The sequence below is a fragment of the Coloeus monedula genome (assembly GCF_965178545.1).
Source record: "Coloeus monedula genome assembly, chromosome: 8".
NCBI lineage: Eukaryota > Metazoa > Chordata > Aves > Passeriformes > Corvidae > Coloeus > Coloeus monedula.
This window is the reverse complement of record NC_138788.1, coordinates 23,101,546-23,117,965: the sequence shown is the minus strand read 5'-3', so window position 1 is coordinate 23,117,965 and position 16,420 is coordinate 23,101,546. Positions and strand designations below refer to the sequence as shown.

The window sequence follows — 16,420 nt, the reverse complement described above, 5'->3', positions numbered from 1 at the left end:
AAAACACAATAAAGGATTTATGTATTATCTTTATTTTTCACAGAATGCCATCTCTGCAGTTACTCAGTCTATTTGTTCTACTTGTACTGATTAAGCATGTCTCTCTTGTCCTATCTGAAGTAATTATTTTCTTTCTTCACAACAGAGTTAAACTCTTTTGAGAGAGGTCTTCCTAACTTCTGATCAAAATCTTTCAGTATCTAGAAGTACCTGGCTTTCTGTTGTTCCTTGAGAGTAGGTTATTCATGCTTAGAAGGAAAGGCTGTGTAAGAGTAAAGAATGGACCATGCTGGGTTAGTATCTACCTGAACAGAAACAAGGGGTTTGTTTTTCCCTGTCCTTACCCCAACTATTTGGAAGTTGATGTTGATACAGGATGGAAGAAGCAAAATCACACATATCTTGGAGGGTGGGTTTCAAGAAAGAAAGTTTGAAACAATAATAACTTTGTAATAGCTTGGCTTTCTCCTTACTGCTTCATGCCAGGTACATCCTTTACTGTTTTGCTTCACTTTATGCTTCTATGTGGATTGACTTTTTCCTGTGTCTTATCAGTAAAGATGATTAGTGGAGACTTAATGCAGACCTGTACACTGCCTTTTGCCCGTGTGAAATATACAGCTGTCAGCATGTTATTTATGAACTATCTTAGCCTTTTGACTGTCTTCTTACGTATATTATTTTTCTATCTTTGATGTCTGCTTTGATATGCTTAGGAACAAATGTACACGTTTTAATTGCTGCTTTACAATTTACTTCTACCTGCATACAGTAGGTAATTATTCTTCCTATTTAAGTGTAGGGAAACTCCTAAGAGACAACAAAATTTTTTGTACTCAAAATCTCATGGTATCCCATGTATTATGAAGGCATTCAAATAATATTTTCATACGTTGTATTCACTATATCTGAAAAGGCTATACAAACACCTGTTTATTATATGGATCTCTTCCATATAAAAGTGTTCAGACTCTGTAATAGTGCTTAATGCGCTAATGGTTTCCTTTGCCATGGTGTCTTAAAGTGCTCACTGAAGTTGGAACTTCTGACAATTAATGCAAATGTGTTGAATAAATATATGTATAATAATTTACAGACAAATATCAAAAGGTTCAGGTATCAATTTCAGAACATCTTTTTTAAAGTATTACTTAAAGTGGTAAGGAATATAACAGCTGTTTTAGGCTAATTTGGTGCTTTTGACATCTTAACCTGCTTATGGTCTTTCTGCACTGCACAGAGATTGGAAAATTCCTGGTGTGAAAATAAGTGCTTTCTGATGCACCTTTTCTTTTCATCTCAGCAGCAGAATGGGCCAAGTACTAGATTTTTATAGGATGTAATATCTGCCTTTATCAAAAGAGTGCATGACTTGCTCATGCTTTTACTGGCATTTGTAGTTTACCACAAGTAGCAAATTCATTGTCAGTGCAAAAGAATAAGAGGACTCAATCTGAAGTGGTTAAAGCAAACTGCTTCTGGCTGATGTTTCTAAATGAAACTGTTGAGATTGCATAAATTGGTCAAGGGGCTGGAGCACTTGGCTTACTAGAAAAAGCTAGAAGGAACTAAGCCTGCCTGAAGGAGGGATGGCTTGGGAGATCTGATAACCCTCTACCTACAAAGGAGGCTGTTTAGAAGACTGACTGTGGAGGTTCCTGGCAGGATGATGAGAATCAACTGTAAATTTGAACAGAGAAGTGTTCAGCATGTGAGGATGGGGATGATGCAGTTGAGCTTGGGAACAGGTTGCCCAGTGCAGATGCAGACCTCTGCCCATGGGGCTTTTCTGGGACCCAGCTCTGCTGTCTGGTCTGAATTCAGTATTGCTTCTGTCTTGGGCAGGAGGTCTGACAAGATCACCTGTGGTCCCTTCCAACCTGTAATTTTGTGATACCAGGTCTAGATGCAATCCCAGTTTACGTGGGAAAACAGCACAGTATCATTTGCACTGCATAACTTAAGCATACTATGCTAGAGGTGCCAATAGGGAGGTACAGTCCACTGACACCTTCTAGCAAATCTGCACTTGGCCTTTTTTAGCAGCGGCTCTGAATTTGTACCTAAAAGTTAAGATAACTTCCTGTCTAGTGGGACTGGGATCTTGCTTTTTTTTTCTCTTAAGAATTTTTGCTCCTGTCATATTAATGCTAATGTGAGTGCTTTTTGTCAAAAATTTCTGAAACTCAGTGGAAGTGCTTATGGTCAGGATTTTTGTGTCATTGTTTCTGGAGGAAGGATTAGACATGTCCTGCCTAACACTACTGTAGGATAAGAAAATTTACAATCACAATATTCACTTTCAAATGCTGCTTTAAAAAAAATGCACTGAAGTTGTATTAAATCAGGGACTAGCTGTTCATTTGTTTCTAAGTTAAGATAAAACATGAACTGGCCTGCTATATAATAGTTTCCCCTATAACAAGTAAATACCCGTTGATTTAAGGGCTAACCAGGGAATTTTTGTATGTGCTTATGTTTGGAAACAACTCACAGAAACAAACTTTTTGGATAAGTGTTATTAGTGCTTCTAGGTTTTCAGGTGATTGCTGATGAGAAGTATGGACTATCTAGTGTTCTCAATTTATGTATCTCTGCCTGTTTCCCCCTATGGCCATGTAGCTCTTCTTCAATGTGTACAAATTAAAAGAAACTACTAACACAGTGGGAAGGTGGTAAATAATAGAGTCGTCATGGGCAAGAGGGGCTGGCATTCAGTGGTATTTCTTTTTTAAAGCCATTTTGATGTGATTTATTATTTCTTCACAGTCTTTCTAGAAAAAAGACAAGACCCTCTATCCCTCTATTTTAAATCTGCAGTGTGGTTATTATGTAGCTTCCAGATCTCTTCCCCTTTGTTTATTCCAAGTGCCTCCTCCTGGAATGTGAATATTTTTGTTTAGAAGTGGATATTTTTTATTGGACTAAAATGTGCCAACATAAGTTAGCTTTCTGTGAGGGATATAATTACAGAAGACCATGTGTAGGGTGCTTGTGACTGTTCTGCTGGTGAGTCATGCAGTCAGTTCCACAGCCTGTCGAGGAGACTTAATGTTATGATCAGACAACTTGCAATTTTGTTCACATTTATTCAGAGTAAAGGCATTTCCAAATTTTCAATGTCTGCCACATTTGATAGGTGTGTTTTTGTTGTTCTTGAGGTATTAACATACCAAGAATTTATCTTGTTGGCGTTTAAAGTTTTTTGGTAATTTTTAGGTCAGAAATGGTTCCAATTTTTATTATTAGGATTATATAAGACAACTGACTTAAGTAGAGCTTTTTGGTTTTTCTGTTATATTGTAAATTATCTGGTAAAAAATAGAAATTATAAACTGAGAATAATTTGAGTCAGTGTCTGTCGTAAACTCTTGAGTTCAAAGCAATTTGCTTTCTTTGGAGTCTTCCACTTTTTGCAATTGTAGGACTACACTTCCATTTTTTTTTCTTCTCTTTTCTTTGGAAGAACACAACAGGAAGATTGCTTACCCTGTATGGTCAGTTTACCCATGAAACTCTCTAGGAATACGTAAAAACATCAAACTTGTATTTCACAAATACTTTCCCTAAAAATTGAATGTAAAGCAAGGAGCCATGTTCGGTTTCTAACAGATGTCTATGCTAATGTATTTACTTTTGTAACTAAGGCTACTGTTCTTAAAGATTCATTTGTACTTCTGCATTAACTGTGTGACACTGGAAAATGGCTGCCGGAGATTGAGCTCACATGATAGAGACTCTGAATAACTTTGCATTTCTCTCATTTGCTTATCACAGCAACAGCTTAATGTCAAGTTGGTTACAGTTTTAGGCAGGTCAGACTTGGTCTATTCTGTATGTAGGTCGCTCCTGATATTTGTAGCATCTGTCATCTACTCTGTACATGCACCATAAAAACCAGTATTGGTATTTTTCTTATGCAACTCCCCCTTTCCCCCAGTGCAAAATGGCATTGTTTAATGTTGGTTAGTAGAAACTACGTATTTTTGTCTTCATTTGGAGTCTGGTCATCTTAGAGGTAATTAATAAGTAATTAAGATGTTTAAAGTCACATTCAAGGAAGTAACTTTAAATAGCCTCTAAAATGTAATTTCCTAGTTGCTTCACATCTCCGTTACTTCCTCTGTGATTATTGACAGATTTGTCAAACAATGCATGAGAAAATGTTTTCCCTATATATATTATCATGTGCTATCTGCATTATAAAAAAATCCATTAAATTTTTAAAGCATTAACGTAATGCTATTACAATTCTTCACTGTTTGCTATGTATGTATGTACTTGACTACGTGTCAGCTTTCTGTTCAAATCATGCTGTTCAAAGCATGTGTTAGTTTTGGAAGTAAATTATTTTTGTGTGTGTGTGTATGGGGTTCTTCATTTAGGTTTTGTTTGGTTGGTTTTTCTGTTGCCACTTAGTTTTAGTCACTTTTGTTTTTCCTCCTAAGATGGTAAGAATCAGTGTTACCTCCCCCCCCATCCCCCCCCCCCAGCAGGCACTCAGTAGCTTTAATTGTTAGTTGTAGGCCAAGCTGCTAATACACAATAGTAAGAGTTTAGTTAGCAAAATGTATAATGTTTAGTAATAAAGTGCTTATTGTATGAGTAATAGTTTTTCCTGATTTGTTCTTTGTACATGTCTAGAAGGGCCCTGTTCTCCCTCCCTCACTTAAGAATAAATAAAGAGAAATAAAACAAATGCTTCTAACATAAAAATTAATTGTATATTTAAAGGCTGACAGCAAGGCCACTGAGCTTTGGTGACTTCTCAGCTTTTCCTTTTGAAAAACCGAGAGTATGGTAGTACTAAAGCCTTTAAGATAACTGAATTTTGAAGACTTTGCAAAAGGAATGTGTCTGAATAACTGGTTGCAAAAGTTTAAATTGTCCAGAATGAAAGCTAATTTTTTTTTTCTGACAGTCTAGATTTGGCAAACTAGAGACTAAAACCTGACAAGATAGGTAGATCTGGGGAGGGATTCCTTATTCTAAGATGGCTAGAAACAGACCATAAAAAGGCCCAATTTAAGCACAATAGGTGATGCTTGGCAGTCAGAGGTTTAATTTTATCCACAAGCTAGAAAGCAGCCAACAGAATTCAGTGAACTGTCCTTTACTTGAATCTCTGCCTTTACATAGTGCAATGAATGCAAGTGTAAAATATTTCCCCTTGGTTTAAGCTATAATTGAGAATATAATAAAGCTTGAATTGAACTTTTGATAATCAGTTGATCTTTCTGGTGTACTTTCTAGTTAATTATTCTATGGGGTTTTAATGTCTTTGTTTACTGGATTTTAGTTATCCATATGCTTTTATTAAAAGCTTTCTAAAATCTAGTTTATACAATGTCATCCTGAGGTTAGAGGAAGTCAGAACCTATATGTGAATACCACTTGTGTGAGCATATGTTCACACCCACATTAGCTTGATATTCTCTACTTAAGCTGTTTCTATTGAATGCAATGCTTTTGTAGTAAAGTGTAGTTACTGTTATGTCTAGATTCTTATCAATGTCTCCTTTACACAGCATTACACCCTATCCCGAATGACTAGACAGAGCAAAATTGGGTATAAGGTCAATTGACTTTCAAGGACTGCCTTTGAGAATTTTAGACTTTGTTTCAAGGTGACAACTTGTTTTCTAGCTGAGTGATACAGGCTAGCATATGGCTGCTATGCCATGCTACCTTAAAAGCATCCGCTGAAGTCACGACAGAGCATCTAAGACTGCTATTTTTGCACTGCTATCTCTGTTCTTCACTCAGTGTATTTCCCTTGTGTGTTTTTCCCCTTAGGATAGTGTAAGGGTTTTTTGAGTTTGATAGGTGGGTCTTGGATTGAAGATAAAAGTATTTTCCATTGTGTTTGATGCCCAGGAAAATACTGGGGAAAGAGTGGTGTTCCATCTGTAATCCTGCACGTGAGTTCATCTCCTCTGGCACTTAATCTCCTCTGTGAAGCATGACATAAGCTAACATTTCTCGGGTTAACGATATTCCTCTCTTTGTAGCCTTTATCAGGGGTTTGTAGGCTAGGCTTGCATTCTCTTGTGACCAGGCAGTGGCCCTCTAGCACAAGATCTTACTGCTGCTGGTTCTTCACTCTTAGGAAAAGGAAATGCTTAGTGCTAGCATTTGCAATATGGTGTTTCTCTTGCTTTTTGAGAGAACAGTTTGCTGTACCCCTACTAAAATTCCAGGCAGCTCTACAGCAGCCAAATGCTACTAGGTAACTCCATTTTTCTGACATCCTAGTCTTCGAACCTAAACATGATCGTGTAGTACTTAGAATGTAGTTGGCAAGTTTAGTGTAAAGCTTATCACTGTTCATCATCAAAGGTACTTTATCTGTCGACATAGACTATACATAAAATGTTGTTGTAGAAGCTCATGAAAAATTGCCTCTTCCAAACAGCAGACTTGTGGCTCATCCTTTAGAACAGTGCCTTTTTGTGGCTAGTTATTGGAATGCTTTCAGTCATTTCTTCCAAGGTACATTTTCACGCCTCACTGACTTCGCTCTCTGTGCTATCATTGCTATCAGTTATGTTTCAGCCTTTTCACTTTCTTCTTTTTGGATGTGAAATTTAATTGCAATAAGCTGCTGAGACCCTTGGTGCTTAGCAGGACGAGGATGCTTTACTCTTACAGCAAGATATCCTGCCACTTTAAGGAAAAGAGGTGTGCTTTATGACGTGGGAGAAATGCAGAAAATTTCTTATTTTACGAAAGAACTGTAATGAGAGGGAAAATGCATTTTTAGCTCATGATTCTAGAGCATGTCATGCATGTTCAAATTTGCATTTCTCACGGTAAGAGTTAGGTCTAAAAGTCTAGTAGAACTTTGTTGTCTGAGAAGTTTTCTGGTTTTGCTGGCCATTCATATTTGTATGCCACTGAACACAAATGGGAAAATTCCAAGATGTTTCCATTCCTACTTGCAGTACTGAATATTTGAAACCAGACCATAAAACAGCTGTGCTGTCCCAGTCTAGCAGGTCGTCTTCCATTAAGTGTTGTGGATACAAGGATATCTGCTGGGCTTATGGGGCTTTACAAATTTTTGAAAATCTTTTACTGTTGTGTATATATAATCAACATACTGCTTTTAAATTACTTTTTTGTATTGCTTTACACAGTCATGCCTGCTTGAAAACAAAGCTGTTTCATTATGAATTCAGCTTTCACAAATTGAGTCAGATTTGATTTAAACAACCTGAATAAGATACTGTCTTCCCTCCTGTCTGAGACTGGTTTTGGAAAAAAGTAACCTTTCGAAGGGTTATAGCTTAATAAAAAGGAGAGCAGTCCAGGTATGTCTGATACTGGAGATCTTACAGATTTGTTGGAGCTGTAGCTCCAACTGAGTAGCAGAGAGTGGGCTCCTTACCGGTAAGAAAGTTGTGATTTGGAGGAACCTGGTTTTAGGCAGGCCTTGGTTTCTTAGATTAGTCATGTAACATTTGGAGTATAGGATCTCTAATCTTCAATACACCTTTCTCCCCATCTGCTTTGGTCTTAACACAAGCAGTGCCCTGAAAAGAGTTTGTCTTTGCTAGAGAAAAAACCAGATGCAAAAACCGCATTATTCTCAGAGTCAGAATTTTTGAGACTGGAAACCTGCATCTGCTGGGGAGCTGAATATAAAAGGCATTTGTAACCTTATATTCAGAGCTGCAATAGTGATATTGGTCTTGGGTTTTGTATGTTTTGTTTTGATTTTTTTTTTTTTTTTTTTTTTGAGCCAAGGAAGTGTGGAAAAATACATTAGTGTTATTGATTTGGCTATGTAGAAAGTCATCAAGAAAAAAGGTTTGAGTTTCTATCAGAAACAATGCTTTGTTCCACCCTTTCAGCCCTTTCTATTTCAGGTTATCTGAGTAGCAACCTGATTCAGTGGTAAGAATCAAGGTCATATTTTATTCAGTACAAGAAAATGGAAAACCTGGCAAGAGCCTAGATACCTGTTTTGAAATGGTTTTATTTAGTCCTTACGGCTACAGCTGCTGTCAATGGAGAGAGATAAAGCTGATGACAGTATAGAGGGAATTTACTGTTCATTATTCATGACTTGCTAAAGGTTTAAGTCTGTAAAGGATTTTGTTATTCCTTTCATAGGTCTTTCAGGTTTTCAGGTATGACTGGCTGGCAAGAAATTGGATGAAGCAATTAAAGAAAAGATGCTTTTTTTTTTTTTTTTTTTTACTTACTTTTACTAACCTTGACAGAGAACTTGAGAACACAATTTAATCTACAACCATTGTCATGGACAAATTCACTAGTTAAAATTGCACTGTAGCAAGATTATGTTCATGCTTAAATCTGTCATTATTTGAATAAACTCTAGACTTGCATTTTGTGATGATATCTTCAGACCTAACTAGCTCTGTTGTGAAGCCTTTAATTTATAAATAAAAATCTGAATTACAAATTTAGAGCAGTTGTAGACTAAAATAGGATGTGGAATGAATGAGTGAATATTTACCTGTAATGCAGGCAAAAACTGCTGAAGAGGAACAATGATCAGTAGTATTGTATGGTATAATTTGTTCTTAAAGTAAATTTGGGGATTCTTAATGTAAATAAAAATCAATAAACAGTGCAAGAACTTGTATTCTGTAAGAACTCCTTGATATTGAGTGCAATGAACCAAAATGTCACTCGTGCTTTGTAATCCTTACAAATCTTCGTTGTGGTCTCATCATTTTCATCAAGATTCTTACTGACTTGTGGCTTGTCTGTCTTTCCTCCTCCTGCTTAGGAAGGTTAATGTGTCCTTTCATTTGGGACTGCAGTAGGTGCACACTGGGAGTATGAAGGCAAAAAGAAGGGTGGTGGTGCAGGAGTGAATAGCATGACAATTTTGATACAAACCAATGTGGGGCAGGACAGAAAGAAGCCAAGTCAAACTTTGATTTTACCTTCCCATTAAGGTGAATGGAAGAAACCACAGTTCTGATTCCATATGTCAGTCATCAACTGAAAGGTCGTCTCAGATGCTAACTGAGGCAGCTCTAGTTTTAGGCCATCACAGTTTAAATTTACATCTGTACCTACCAAAATGTGTTCTGTACTTACAACTGGACGTGTGGACATTACAGGTTCATTTTATGAATTGTTCAGTGTTGTTAAATTGCTATTTCTCCAGTCTTCCCTGGAATCTGAATCTCAAATTTACCCTTTTACAAGTATGCCAGTAATAAATTGCTACAGGTTGCCTTCTGCTCTGACACACTTGCAACTTTTTCAATATACTTCTGCTACTATAGATGTTAAAAAGAGTCAGTGCTTTAAAGAATGTCTTGCAAGTATTTTATAGGCACAGTTATTTCTATTAAAAAAACATGGCTATCTTCTGTAAAGAAACACTTGGAATTTACAAATAGAATACTACCCAAGATAGTGAGATCTGAAAAGCAAAGCTGTTAGACAACAATATTTTTCACTTCTTGAAGTTGGAGCCCGACAAAATTGTTTCCCATTGCAGATTCCCCCTTCTTTTTCCTTAAAGAGAAGTTAAAAACAAACAAAAACAAAGTGAGAGGAAAAAACAAACAAAAACGAAGTGATGAACCACTGTAACATCCTGGCATAGAGTCTGCAATCATGATTCTCAGATAATAAAGTTGCTTTGTTTAGTAGCGCCAGAGCATTTCTCAGTTTCTTCTTCTCTCAATTACTGTCTGCTACTGGTTACATATAAGAAACCTTTTAGTGTTTTGTCTTAATGATGTTACTCAAGTTGTTAAGAGAACAAAACTTCATCGAAATAGTGATGCAAAACTTCGGTTAGGTCACAATGTCTAATTAGATTGTGTCTTGGTAGCTAAATTATAGGGATGCTGTTGGTGTGCTGCTTTATAAGGGTTTAACTATGATTGCAGTGGCTTGCATAAAATATTTTTTAAAAATGAAACCATTATATAAATATTTATAGTAAGATCCTTATTTTGATAAATTCTGTTTTATTACGTAAGCTTCCATATCTTCAGTATGGGAATTAGCAAATAGTTTCACAGTAAAAATTATTGGCTGAACATATCTGATATTTTCCTAGTTCAGATCCATATTTTGCTTTCTCTTGTAAGTTGGCCAGAAGTCTGACCTAATCATCAGACCAGATATCTGGGAGTTCCTAGGTTCTGTGCTCACTTCAGATCAGGTTGTATTGACTGTCAGTCTTGTGTTTTCTCCTTACAGAATTAATATATTTGAATTTTCAAGTCCACATAATTCTCTAAGGCAGAAATTTCCTCCTCTACTGGTACAATAGTATTCTTGAAGTACTTTGTAACTTAATTTTTATTATACAGAGTCAACTTGTTTGAACTAAAGTCTTTACCTTTTCAAAGAGAGGGAATGAATTTGATATAATTGTTTAGAGTTTTTTGTGATATATTGTATGATTTGTGTTGTTTTATCATTTAAATGGATTGCATTTAGTTTCCCAAGTAGCAGACTACAGTATTGATCTTATATTTTTAAAATTAAAAAAAAACTTACCAAAATGTCTGTTGTAGAAGGAGATGATAAAACATTAAAAAAACATGGATTTTTCATATGTATTATTCAAAGGTTGGACTACAGTCTCAATGCTTTTTAATCATAAATTATCTAAAAGTTTAATTAATAATTCAGACTGTATAAAGTAGTTGCTTAGCTATCTGTAAAATTATGTTTATTATGTTGATTTTATAGCAAAACCGTGGTACAAAATACTTAACTTTTGGTGATTAAGAAGGAAGTAACAACCATCATCTCCTCTAGGTGCACATTTTCTAAAACTGCATGCTTGCACATGTGAATGTTTATTTTAAGCATGTAAAAGTAGCAGAAAATATCTTTTTTTTTTCCTTCCTGTGATTACAGAAGCTGCTGGGTTTGTTTTGCTACCGATGAGGATGATCGGACAGCAGAGTGGGTGAGACCCTGCAGGTGCAGGGGCTCCACCAAATGGGTGCATCAGACTTGTCTGCAGCGCTGGGTGGATGAAAAGCAAAGAGGAAACAGTACTGCTAGAGTTGCTTGTCCTCAGTGCAATGCAGAATATTTAATAGTATTTCCAAAGCTAGGTAAGATATGGATCATTTAAATTGTTCTTTCTTTATTTGTTCTTGCTTTCTTGTTTTTTTCCTTTCTTGTGCTTGGAGCACCATTTCTGTTGAAAACTTGTCTATTCCCTTTTCCAGACAGAAAGAAATAACTTTATATTCTGCTTGCATCCTATTTGGTGGCTTAGTTAAATACCTTCTAAAACTTTTGGACGTATTCCACTTAGGTATATAGATAAATCTTGTGATTGACCTGTAATTTTTTCCTGGCTAATGGGATTATTTTTCTTGTTGAGCAGAAGGTGACTTCTTTCAGCAATTGCCACACAGCAGATAAACACGTCCTTTTTGACTCAGCTTGCAGAGACACTTATCAGAGGAAATTCAGAGGAGAATTTCCTAAGCAGCATGTGGTATTACTGGAAAAACATACTTTCACTTTGGTCAGGAGGTGTTTCTGAGTCAATATTGCCCTGTAATCAAGAGGCAGAATATTTATGATTGCTGGGTCCTGCTCTTGCTCTGTTTGTCAAGGTGAAAAAAAAATTGGACATGGTCTCCCAGATTAGCCAAGTACTCTTACTTCTTACTTGAGTATCCAAGTAGGATAATGCATGGTATGTTGCATGTATTTAAATTAGCAGTGCTTGCTGTTATTTCAGCCCTCATTTGCCCATGTGTTCTATGGGATATATTAAGCAAATCAAGAAAATGAAATGTTGCCATGGAAACTTAAATTTTGTTTAAAAGTAAAACTGCTTGTTGAAGAAATGGTGATGTAGCAAGTGAGTGCAGGCTTTTAGAGGATTTTTAAGAAGATTTTTTAAGTATCTAATTTCTGTAATGAAAGAGCTGAAAATAACTTACTTCCAGTTCTTTGGGACAGGACCCCTTTCTTATTAGTTTAAGGGCTTACAAAATTAAGGTGTCAAGGGAATTTTGAGTGGTGACATTTATTTCCATGATAGAACAGTGAGTAATGGGAAAGAAAATATAAACAATACTGTATTGTTGATATTAAAAAAGACATAAACCAGTATGAAACTTACTGCAAGTTATTCATACAATAACCACAATTTCGCTTTGCCAAATAAGGTAAATCTCCATCATAAAGAAGGCATCAAATGATAACATTTAGCATTGGCTTTGGGAAGAAGGCTGGGTTTCTGTCTGGGCCTAGAATGCACCACAAAACTTGACACTGTTTAAAATTCTTATTTGTGTCTTGACTGATGAAATTGTAATGTGAGCTGCATTTGCATTTTTTTTTTGACAATGGGCAAAAGGGGAAGCAACAATAATTTGAATAGGATACATTAACATAGCAAGCATTTTAATTTGTTCCTGTAGTTTGAAATCTTAGATTACAACTTTCCTGGATTCTGAAGCTGGCCTAAAATTCTTGCATGAGGTTGTTCAGCTCTTACATGCAGATGTGTGAGACTGCCTTCATGTATTTTGATATATTTTCCCTCACAATATCATCTTTTTCCATTTTTAAAGATAAGGGCATAAAAATTCAGACATGTGTAAGAGTACACAAGACATCGGTAGTAGAGCAGGGAAATGAATCTGGGTCCATGGAACATCAATCATGACCTTGAAGTGCCTTAAACAGTCTTGCCCTTTTGTAGCTCTGTCTAGTAACCCAAAGCTGTTACAGCACAATTCAACTACAAGTCAATCAAGGTCACACTAGGCAGAGTTAGGACAGTAAGAATTTTCCAAGAGGCCTTGCTAGTGGCCCTGTTTCTTCTGCAGCAGGTGTCTTTTGAAGACAGTACTAGTTGTACCCTTCAAGAATCTAAAATTACTTGAGCAGGGAAGAAGTAACGAGTAAAGCTTCCCTGAGGCATCACAGTACAGAAGCTTATTTACATTAAGACTTCCCTAATGTACTGCTGGAAACCTTTTTCTAAAAATTCTGTGAAAAGACACCCCCAACTCAAATTCTAATTTATAATTATAGTTTAGAAGTGATATAAACTTGAGGAGACATCAGTGAATATCTTTATAAGTAACAGTGGGTGTCTTTCTATGTGTTTACTAGTTCAAAAACAACCTCTCATGATATATCTCATATATCATAATTCCATTTCAGATTTGATAGTGCCTATCAGTTTTGGTGATTGGTGGTAATTATGTTCCTGTGAACTGTATTCTGCTCTTCTGAGAACTTTCACTAAATAGAAAAACATTATTACCACTTTGAAAGTAACTAAAGTATCTCTTAGATAATTATTTCAGTTTAATAAACAGAAAACAGTTTGGCAGAGAAAAACTCTTCAAAGCATGATATATTTTTCAAAATGAAAAATACTTTTGTTTCATATTTCCTTATTTAATTTGGGTATCAGTGATATTTTTTTCCTGTTTCTTCCTCAATACCATCTTAAAAAACAAACCAGTTTTGTCCTCCTTTCTCACTTCCTTCCTAAGGGCTAATTAAAAGATTGGTTTAATAATTTTTTTCTAGTATTGTCTCAAGATTTTACACCCGATTCTTTAGCCAGGCTTCTCTTAATCATTAGTATCAGTAGGTGCAATTTGTTAGTACTTGTAGTGTTACAAGGCAACCTTCAGTGTCATTTGAGTCTCCTGTCTTCAAACCTAAGTTTTCAAAATGGTACAACCAAACAACTTTTTCAGTGACTCTGGGAAACAGTCAAGATGTGTAAACTACTGTGCATTTAGTACTTGTTATGACCTTGTTGCTACTTCCAGCATATTGATAGACATCTCAGCACCTTCTTAAGTGTGTTCTGGAAAGTCAAACACACAGGAGTTGAACTGGATGTTCCTGTTGCTTTTTTTCACTGGCTGACTTGAGCTGAGTAGAACAGGGGTTTTTGAAATCATTCACAATAGAGCTGTTGTCTAGAAAAAGAAGTAGTAACTAAGTCATGAAACAGGAGTCACAATTTTGTCACTGTGGGTAAACTTTGATAGATATGGAGAATTAGTTATTGGAGGAATGCCTGTAGGCTGGTTTTGAGAATTGTCACTGATTTTGGTAGGAAAAAGGAGGGAGCTAACAGGAGCTGTTCATGCATATGAGCTGTGGGAGGACAGTCTGTATGTAGAATTTGTTGACAAATACAAAAGTAATGCGGATTATGGTGATGATGTTTTTCAGTTCCATATATACATTTCAGTGTTCTGGCTTTTGTTTCACTCGTGCTCTTGCAGTCCCTCAAAGAAAAGATGCAGGCATTACCCTTGTTTACCTCACCAAAGGTAGTCAGGGTATTTATTGTCTTGCCCTGTGTAGGTCTGGAAAGTGCCGTTGTGCATAGATAGAACAATGAAACTATTCATGTGTTGTTTTCAAAGGCACTGAATAACCTGAATAGGAGTATTTTTTCCTCCAGTGTTTTGAGAGGTGATCCTCTAAACATACTGAATGCAGCCTCTTCCAGTGGAAGGAGTCTTGTACTAACTGTGCTACTTTTTACTGCATAGCAGGATAGTTTAGTGACAGAATTTTGAGGTGAAGCTGTCAAAGATAAGGACGTGAAGTACATTACAACAAATGGGTATTTTTTCCTTTAGAAAACTGAAATATCTAACAAATAAAAAAGCCACTAAGCCTGAAGTGGTTTCTACAAAACAATTCTTATTCAACACAAAGGAAGCTAATCGGTGGGTAAATTAGTGCTTTAAGCAGTATATCAATCTCTTGGAAAGATTATGTGGTAAATGAAATGGTAGGTAGAAAGAAGTTTAGCTTAATAGCTTTTTAATTATATATTCTCACTTAAACAGCACGTGTGGTATGTCAGACTTGTATTTTGCCTCGTTTGTTCTTTCTTATTGGTGATGCTGACCTTTCTACAGTATGCTTTTATGTTGCATCTATATATATCTATCTTGAAACCTTACTTTTCCTTTATCACAGGTCCAGTTGTTTACGTTTTGGATCTTGCAGATCGCCTGATCTCAAAGGCATGTCCCTTTGCTGCAGCTGGGATAATGGTGGGCTCTATATACTGGACAGCCGTTACGTACGGAGCTGTGACGGTCATGCAGGTACACACGTATTCTCTCTTCTTGCCGTCTTTGAAAGCAAAAGTCAATTCCGACTCCTCTTTCCTTGGCTTAAAAAATGCTTAGCTGCTTTCAGTGTAGTTAACAAGTGAATTCAAGGTGGTTTTTCACTTTTAACTGGTCATAGTTTATAAACGCAAGTATGCGTATGAACTAGGCGTGGTTCAGTCTGCAACTAACAAAATGCACTACTGCTCTAGCTGGCTGCCCTTTGTATGGCAGACTGGTGAGCCCAATTCTGTTCTCATAGAAAAGATACCAGCTAGGTACCACCTAGCTAGCAATAATGAGTAATTATTCAGAAAGGACATGAGATTTAATCTTCTCTCTTACCTGGAGAAAAACTTTGCTAGTAATGTTCTAAGGGCTAAAATTGGAACACAGTAGATTATTTTTTGGATAATGTGATTTTTTTTTTTTAATTGTATAAAGGAAAATACATGCTCTGAATGATGCAATTCATTCATAAACAAGAAATGCAAAACACTGCAAATTAGTAGTGTTTTAATTACTTCAGCCTGTATGATTAGTTGAAAGGGGAAAAATACTTTTCCTGCTTCTGTTCTTGTGAACTTGCTATTTAAATAGAAAAGTAGTGTTGACAGGTGGTAGACTATTAACTATGGAAAGACTTCATGGCCATTCTAGTTCAACCACAAGACCAGATTTTTCAGACTGTACAATCAGAAGCACCTTCATTACCATTTTAGTTGTTGATTTCTACATCAAGTCCATAACCTGTGTTTTGCCTGAAAGCATAAAAATATTTCTGATGCTAATTCAGCTGTATATAGAATTAACAAATCTGTATGTTAATAAATACTCCTCTACGCAGTTCTGATTTTAAATATACAACCTGGTCCTTCTCCATGTAAGTCATTTGGCACTAGTTCTTGCATTGTGTGGTACTGCCGTGCAGTTCTGCAGGTCACTCCCTCTCAAGGTCATGTGCTGTTTTGGTTCTGAAAGTAGAAATGGAGCCCAAGTGAATGGTTGCAGTCTCCCTGTACCAGTGTGGCCAAGGGTCAAGCAGCTGGATAAGGGATGTGTAATGGCTTTCAATACCACCTCCATTCCAGTGGATGAGTCTGTGTATTACAGAGTGGTGCACTTACATATTTTCTCATTGGATACTTTGTTCTTGTGACTCCAACAGGAACATTGCAACCATCTGTAATACTACAACCAGATTTTGGAAGTGCACCAGTCCTTTTCTCCTTGCTCACTGCTACACTGAGCCCTTTTCTGTAGGAAATTGTGACCTTTTTAGCTGGCCTAGAACTCCATAGCCAAATGGAAAGATAAATGCTTCTTTCTGAAGT

The 16,420-nt window shown here is 36.4% G+C and overlaps 1 protein-coding gene across 5 annotated transcripts in view; it reads left to right on the top strand.

Moving 5' to 3' along the window:
* MARCHF5 (membrane associated ring-CH-type finger 5) overlaps window positions 1-16,420 on the top strand; it is a 55,742-nt gene that overhangs the window by 4,518 nt on the left and 34,804 nt on the right. For all 5 annotated transcript variants that reach the window (XM_082286111.1, XM_082286113.1, XM_082286115.1 and 2 more), the window contains exons 2-3: window positions 10,870-11,072; window positions 14,950-15,080. In XM_082286111.1, coding sequence (XP_082142237.1) covers window positions 10,870-11,072; window positions 14,950-15,080 — 334 coding nt within the window. The remainder of the gene's footprint in view (window positions 1-10,869; window positions 11,073-14,949; window positions 15,081-16,420) is intronic.